General features: G+C 46.2%; 1 protein-coding gene across 1 annotated transcript; it reads left to right on the forward strand.

The window, feature by feature from the left end:
- Window positions 1-276: 276 nt before the first annotated feature.
- Window positions 277-1,885, forward strand: LOC149434072 (olfactory receptor 1G1-like). The gene is made up of 2 exons (XM_089664139.1): window positions 277-946; window positions 1,554-1,885. Exons 1-2 carry the CDS (start codon window positions 277-279, stop codon window positions 1,883-1,885), a joined length of 1,002 nt encoding a protein of 333 aa, XP_089520265.1.
- Window positions 1,886-8,342: the final 6,457 nt, after the last annotated feature.

The raw sequence follows: 8,342 nt of genomic DNA on the forward strand, positions 1-8,342 counted from the left end.
AATACAAGGAATCTGCCAGAGATTACCTCTTGTGGGTCCATCAGACCATCCACTGACCACGAATACACTTTGTGTGCTCTTCCATCTGATCTCTCTGATGACTGCAGGACTGCCAACATCTTATATAAGAATACATCATTAGCTGCCAGAAATGTCGGCATGTAACCCTGAGTGTAATGTGTAGGTACTCCGTACAGGTTTGTCCTATTAATAAATCCTCAGATCCATAATTTTATTACCGTTCTATAGTGATACATAAAACAGAGAGAAAGAAAAATGAATAATATGAGGAATCTGACAGAGATTTCCTCTTTTACCCTCGTAGGTCTATCAGACCATCCACTGACCATGAATGCACTTTTTGGGCTTTTCCTTCTGATCTATCTGATGACTCTTATCACAAACCTTCTTATATTTTTCTTGGTCCTCACTGACTCCCATCTGCACAACCCAATGTATTTTTTTCTTGCCAACTTGGCATTTCTGGACATGTCCTATTCATCAGTGACTGCACCAAGGATGCTCTATGACTTGGTCACAAAAATTCAATCAATATCCATTCCTGCCTGTATATCCCAAGTCTTTTTCTATCTCTGCTTTGCTTGCTCAGAACTTTCCTTGCTCTCGGCTATGTCCTACGACCGCTACATTGCCATCTGCCGCCCCCTACATTACAAACTAATGATGTCTTGGAGGGTCTGTGCTCGTATGGCCTCCATGGTCTGGGTTGTAGGATGTTCTGTCTCTTTGCTCCATACTTTACTTTTGCTCAGGTTGTCCTTCTGCAGACCAGCTTCCATCCACAACTTCTTTTGTGACCTTCCTCATGTGATTCAAATTACATGTACTGACCCCTTCATAAACATGGTGGTCATATTCTTAACAGGTGCTACTTTTGGATTAGGAATCATTCTTATGACCTTTCTTCCATATGTCTATATTCTTAGTACCAGGGCTTTCTTTCTGCCGGAACGCGGCGGTACTGCGTTCCGCCACCTTTTTCTTCTTGTCCCCGCTCACCGACTGCCTCTGCAGAGCTGACAAGCTATGCAGAGCAGCGAAAGTGACAGGTGCCGGACGCGGCTTGTTTATGTCATGCTTGCGCGTGCCCGGCACCTGTCACTGCCGCTGCTCACAGCCGGTGAGCGGGGACATGCACGCTTCACCCCCCCCCTCTACCGCCAGCGTGTAAACATCGGGGGCGCGCGGCCACCCCCATAGGAAAGGTGTATCTTAGTACACCCGGCGGTGCGCGCTGACGTCATCACGCCCTCTGCTCGTCGATCCTACCATAGCGCGGATCGTCAGCATCAGGTAAGGAGCGGCGATACAATTTTTCTCGCTTTTCTTGCTAATGTGGGGGGGGGCAGTGTTACTCGCTATTCTTACTAATGTGGGGGGGGGGGCGGTGTTAATTCCATACATTTACTTTTATAGCCCCTCCCAAATTTTACTTGCATTCCTGTTCTCTAAAGGGGTGGTCCTAGGGTTTGATGGGGGCGTGGCCAGGTTTGGGTGGGGGAGTTCCACCACCTTTCCTCTGAGAAAAAAAGCCCTGCTTAGTACCATCCTCAGAATCCGTAGTAAGACTGGAAAGAGGAAAGCGTTCTCCACCTGCACCTCACACCTCACCGTGGTCTTCATCTTTTATGGATCTTTAATTTTTATTTACTTTGTTCCATCTTCCAGCAATATGGCCATTTTAAATAAACTGTCTACAGTCATATCTGCCCTCATTAACCCATTGCTGAATCCTCTGATCTACAGCCTGAGGAACAAAGATCTCATGGAGGCACTTATGAGGTCTTATTATCACTTACAGTTGATCCGGGCGTCAGAAGTGACATTCACGGTGGTCCGGAAGTCAGCAGGGGATATCTTTTAGGTGATTGGGAGTTTCCCTCCCTAGAAGCGAGTGTTTTGAGGTGGATACTTGCAGGTTTGGGTGAAGATTTAACTAACTGATTCATTTGGTGGTCTGTGTTAGTGTCTTCATACCCTGATGGCTCACTTGTATCGTTGCCTTTGGATATTTGGTGGATGGTGCTACACCGGTACTTATTACATCTAAATATGACAGATGGAGGCAAATTAGGTGGGAATTGTGTGCAATGTGGTTATGCTCCCTGTTTCCTTATGGCGGATTTTTGTTTATTTTACAGCTTGCATCTCCTGATTCCATCTTGGGGGGTTTTAGGGCTGGTGGCATCATTGATCCCCATGTAGATCTGCTCCAACTTCAGGTAGGTTATATTGATGTAGTTATAAGTGAGGGTTTTTGTGGAAATATCACTTTATGTGGGCTAAAAATAATATTACCTACACACACTCACCGGCCACTTTATGAGGTCCACCTTGCTAGTCCCAGGTTGGACCCGCTTTTGCCTTCATTCTTGGTGGCATAGATTCTACAAGGTGTTGGAAACATTCCTCAGAGATTTTGCCCCCTATTGACATGATAGCATCACGCAGTTGCTGCAGATTTGTCGGCTGCACATCCATGAACCGTTGAAAGAAGGCAGGATGGATCCATGCTTCCATGTTGTTTACACCAAATTCTGGCCCTACCATCATCATCTTATTGCAGGTGAAATCCAGACTCATCGCACCCGGCAACGTTTCTCCAATCTTCTATTGTCCAATTTTGGTGAGCCTGTGCGAATTGTAGCCTCTGTTTCCTGTTCATAGCTGACAGGAGTGGAACCCGGTGTGGTCTTCTGCTGATAGGAGTGGCACCCGGTGTGGTCTTCTGCTGACAGGAGTGGCACCCAGTGTGGTCTTCTGCTGCTGTAGTCCTTCTACTTCAAGGTTGGACATGTTGGGAGATGGTATTCTGCATACCTTGGGTGTAACGAGGGATTACTGGAGTTACTGTTGCCTTTCTATCATCTGGAACCAGTCTGCCCATTCTCCTCTGACCTCAACAAAACATTTTCCTCCACACAACTGCCGATCACTGGATATTTTCTCTTCTTCAGACCATTCTCTGATGGTTGTGCATGAAAATCCCAGTAGATCAGCAGTTTTTTATATGCCAATACCCATGCCACATTTAAAGTCACCTAAATCCCCTTTCTTCCCCATTCTGATGCTCGGTTTGAACTTCAGCAAGTCTTCTTCACCACGTCTAGATGCCTTAATGCATTGAGTTGCTGCCATGTGATTGGCTCATTAGCAATTTGTGTTACCGAGCCATTGAACAAGCAGCTGGTGAGTGTATATAAGGGTTGCCAAAGTATCTCGGGCGGTTCTTTTTTAGCCATCATTATGTTTTTTCAGTTATCTGCATACCGTGGGGTTAATGTGGGACTTACTAAGTCCACTTGGTATAGTTAATACATGAAAGTGAGAATGTTGATGGATTGTTGTTCAAACAAGGGGCCTACTAATGTTATGGATATTATGTATTTCTTTATAGGGATTTATGGTGCCCATCTCCACTATCACTATCAGTGGGAGGAATAGTGTCCCATCATTGGTATCAGTGGGAGGAATAGTGTCCCATCATTGGTGTCAGTGGGAGGAATAGTGCCCCATCATTGGTATCAGTGGGAGGAATAGTGCCCCATCATTGGTGTCAGTGGGAGGAATAGTGCCCCATCATTGGTGTCAGTGGGAGGAATAGTGTCCCATCATTAGTGTCAGTGGGAGGAATAGTGCCCCATCATTGGTGTCAGTGGGAGGAATAGTGTCCCATCATTATTTCAGTGGGAGGAATAGTGCCCCATCATTGGTGTCAGTGGGAGGAATAGTGCCCCATCATTGGTGTCAGTGGGAGGAATAGTGCCCCATCATTGGTGTCAGTGGGAGGAATAGTGTCCCATCATTGGTGTCAGTGGGAGGAATAGTGCCCCATCATTGGTGTCAGTGGGAGGAATAGTGTCCCATCATTGGTATCAGTGGGAAGAATAGTGCCCCATCATTGGTATCAGTGGGAGGAATAGTGCCCCATCATTGGTGTCAGTGGGAGGATTAGTGCCCCATCATTGGTGTCAGTGGGAGGAATAGTGTCCCATCATTGGTATCAGTGGGAGGAATAGTGCCCCATCATTGGTGTCAGTGGGAGGAATAGTACCCCATCATTGGTGTCAGTGGGAGGAATAGTGTCCCATCATTGGTGTCAGTGGGAGGAATAGTGCCCCATAATTGGTGTCAGTGGGAGGAATAGTGCCCCATCATTGGTGTCAGTGGGAGGAATAGTGCCCCATCATTGGTGTTAGTGGGAGGAATAGTGTCCCATCATTGGTGTCAGTGGGAGGAATAGTGTCCCATCATTGGTGTCAGTGGGAGGAATAGTGTCCCATCATTGGTATCAGTGGGAAGAATAGTGCCCCATCATTGGTATCAGTGGGAGGAATAGTGCCCCATCATTGGTGTCAGTGGGAGGATTAGTGCCCCATCATTGGTGTCAGTGGGAGGAATAGTGTCCCATCATTGGTATCAGTGGGAGGAATAGTGCCCCATCATTGGTGTCAGTGGGAGGAATAGTACCCCATCATTGGTGTCAGTGGGAGGAATAGTGTCCCATCATTGGTGTCAGTGGGAGGAATAGTGCCCCATCATTGGTGTCAGTGGGAGGAATAGTGCCTCTTATTATTGGGAGAAATAGTACCCCAAGGGCCAGATAAAGGCTAGCAAAGGGCCATATCTGGCCCTTGGGCCGCAGTTTGAAGACCCCTGGTATATACCATTGGTAGTTATTAGTATTTATGTATTTTTCTTTACCTTCCACCTGCCAGGGGATCACTATGGTGTCCTTATGCTGCAGCGAATATTGTTTTTTACCTGACAAATGGTTGTGTAAATGAATCCTTGTATATAACGATTGTACGTCATGTAAACATTAGTTTGTCTATATTGCTTATACAGTGAAGGAAATGTGTATTTGCTCCCCCCTGATGGTGAATGTTCGCCCCTCACACAGAAATGATCGGTCTAACAATGGAATGTTCGCCCCTCACACAGAAACGATCGGTCTAACAATGGAATTTCGCCCCTCACACAGAAATGATCGGTCTAACAATGGAATGTTGGCCCCTCACACAGAAATGATCGGTCTAACAATGGAATGTTCGCCCCTCACACAGAAATGATCGGTCTAACAATGGAATGTTCGCTGTAACACTGAGAGACAGAATACAACAACAAATTCAGCAGAAATGCGTCTAACAAATGATGACGGATCTGCATGTTCATGAGGGAAAGAAGGATTTGATCCCCTATCATTCAGCAGGATTTCTGGCTCCCAGGTGTCTCTCATACAGGTAACAAGCTGAGATTAGAAGCAGTCTCTTAAAGGGAGTGCTGCTAATCTCATTGTGTTACCTGTATAAAAGACACCTGTCCACAGGAGCCATCAAACCATCAGATTCCAAACTCTCCACCATGGCAAAGACCAAAGAGCTGTCCAAGGATGTCAGGGACAAGATGGTAGACCTACACAAGGCTGGACTGGGCTACCAAACTATGGCCAAGCAGCTTGGTGAGAAGGTGACAACAGTTGGTGCAATCATTCACAAATGGAAGAAACACAAAACATGTGTCAGTCTCCCTAGGTCTGGTGCACCATGCAAGATCTCCCCTCGTGGAGTGTCAATGATCATGAGAACAGTGAGGAATCATCCCAGAACTACACGTGAGGATCTTGTCAATGATCTCCAGGCAGCTGGGACCACAGTCACCAAGAAAACAATTGGTAACACACTACGCCGACAAGGACTGAAATCCTGCAGTGCCGCAAGGTCCCTCTGCCCAAGAAAGCCCATGTCCAGGCCCTTCTGAAGTCTGCCACTGAACATCTGAATGATGCCGAGGAGGACTGGTGGAAGTGTTGTGGTCAGAGGAGACCAAAATCCAGCTCTTTGGCATCAACTCAACTCGCTGTGTTTGGAGGAGGAGGAATGCTGCCTATGACCCCAAGAACACCATCCCAACTGTGAAACATGGTAGAGGAAACATTCTGCTTTGGGGGTGTTTTCTGCTAAGGGGACAGGGCAACTGCACCACATCAAAGGGACGATGGACGGGGCAATATACCATCAAATCTTGGGTGAGAACCTTCTTCCCTCAGCCAGGGCATTGGAAATGGGTGGTGGATGGGTGTTCCAGCATGACAATGACCCAAAACACACGACCAAGGCAACAAAGGAGCTGCTCAAGAAGAAGCACATTAAGGTCCTGGAGTGCCCTAGCCAGTCTCCAGACCTTCTTCCGACTGAAAATCTGTAGAGGGATCTGAACGTTCGAGTTGCCAAACGTCAGCCACCAAACCTTAATGACTTGGAGAGGATCTGCCAAGAGGAGTGGGCCAAAATCCCTCCTGAGATGTGTGCGAACCTGGAGGCCAACTACAGGAAACGTCTGACCTCTGTGAATGCCAACAAGGGATTGGCCACCAAGTACTAAGTCATGTTTTGTGAAGGGGATCCAATCCTTTTTTCCCTCTTGAACATTCAGATCAGTCATCATTTGTTAGACGCATTTCTGCTGAATTTGTTGTTGTATTCTGTCTCTCAGTGTTACACCGAACATTCCATTGTTAGACCGATCATTTCTGTGTGAGGGGCGAACATTCCATTGTTAGACCGATCATTTCTGTGTGAGGGGCGAACATTCCATTGTTAGACCAATCGTTTCTGTGTGAGGGGCGAACATTCCATTGTTAGACCGATCGTTTCTGTGTGAGGGGCGAACATTCACCATCAGGGGGGAGCAAATACACATTTCCTGCACTGTGTGTGTTTATTTTATTTTGTAGAAGTTTCTGCTGTATCCTACTTTTCCCTGAAGAAGATTCCGATTGTGAATTGAAACGCGTTGAGGTTGTACAATTTGGGAGATAATTCTCCCGGTTACAGATGAAGCAGATTGCTTTGCCATTGATATGGATGTATATACCGCTTGGCTACATTATGTATGATATCTCTGTTACCTCTTTGAAGAAGCTAAGAATAAATACAACAAACTCTTAACTGTTGTGTTTCAATTATAGATGGTGCTGTTAAAGCAAAAAAAGTATGCCTGTGTGTATATATATATATATAGTGACAGTGTGACGACCTATCACAGTGTAGAAAGGATATGTCACCCGGGATTCTCAACAAGGCAGGTTGAGGGGCTCCAGGGTACTTGTTTAATACAAAGGAAACTGGCTTTTCACTTTCCTCCTTTGTTTGTAAGGCCCATTTTGGGACCCGGAGCCGGGAGATTTCAAAGTGATTTGGGAGGGATGAAATCTCCAATCCTGGGACCAGGTTTTGGGAATGGCCAGGAGACTGATTGGTCCGGTGTGTGGGCTTCTTCTAGAGTCAGGACCAGGGTTCTGGGCTCCACCCTCCTGAGGAGTCCATGTGGGTGCAAGAGAGCAGCCACAGGTGTGCATGGTGGGAGAGAGAAGTCTGACGGGGCCCAAGCCTGTGGGCTGGAGAAGCAGGAGCGCTGGGAAAGGGCGCTAAACCAAGTGCAGGGTGTTGTATGTGAATGGTCCCAGAGGACCAAGGCATGAAGCCTGAGCAGCGGTGCTGCTAAAGAGAACCAGGAGGCTGAATCTATGATTTTGTTTGCATTAATGGTGGATACCCCTGTGTGGGGAACCTGTGTTGTGTGGAACTTTCATTTAAATAAAAGTGGGCAAAAACGGCCCTTAAAAAGAAGAAAGCGAGTGGCTGAGGGTTGTTAAAGCTCCACCCTTGGTGCTGATTCCCACAATATATATATATCTTCAGAATAACTGCATCTATAGGTCTTTAAGTAGCACAATGTTCTCATAAATACCATACCTGACAAATGGATAAAAATGTGACAAAAATTTTACATATTTTGCATAATTAATACTATTTCAAATAGTGTCACTAAATTAATTTCTCCTTTTTACCTTCCCAAGTACAAGGACCCCAAACACGTGTTGGTTTTGACATAGGATACAGTATGTTATAATATGTTATTAGTAAGCGTAAGCCCTATAGACAATATTGACCCTTAGTTCACTGAATAATTCCAGATATTATAAAGAAGGGCAAAGGCATAAGTCACAGTGTCAACCAGAAAATGGCAGAGGGTCTTAGACTGTGTAAAGGCCCAACATGTTAGTCTGGGGTGGTCATGAACTTTTGGTGTCTATGAATTGTAGGGTGGAAAATGTGGTCAAGGGGTGCCCGTAGCGAAAGAAAGAGAAGAATAACGCAAGGCCGACATGACTAGGTGAAGAGGGAGAAAAGACAGGAAAGGGTTAAGTTAAAGGGGAAGGGCTAGGAAAGATAGTAAGGTTACCTGATTGGTGTTAGTAGGTTTGGGTGGGATCATCCTGAATCTTTGGGGAGTGCTGGGGGGTCGGACGTGCCAGT

This window comes from Staurois parvus, unplaced genomic scaffold (genome assembly GCF_062004578.1).
Source record: "Staurois parvus isolate SC_StPar_1 unplaced genomic scaffold, SC_StPar_1.0 ptg001842l, whole genome shotgun sequence".
NCBI classification, from domain to species: Eukaryota; Metazoa; Chordata; class Amphibia; order Anura; family Ranidae; genus Staurois; species Staurois parvus.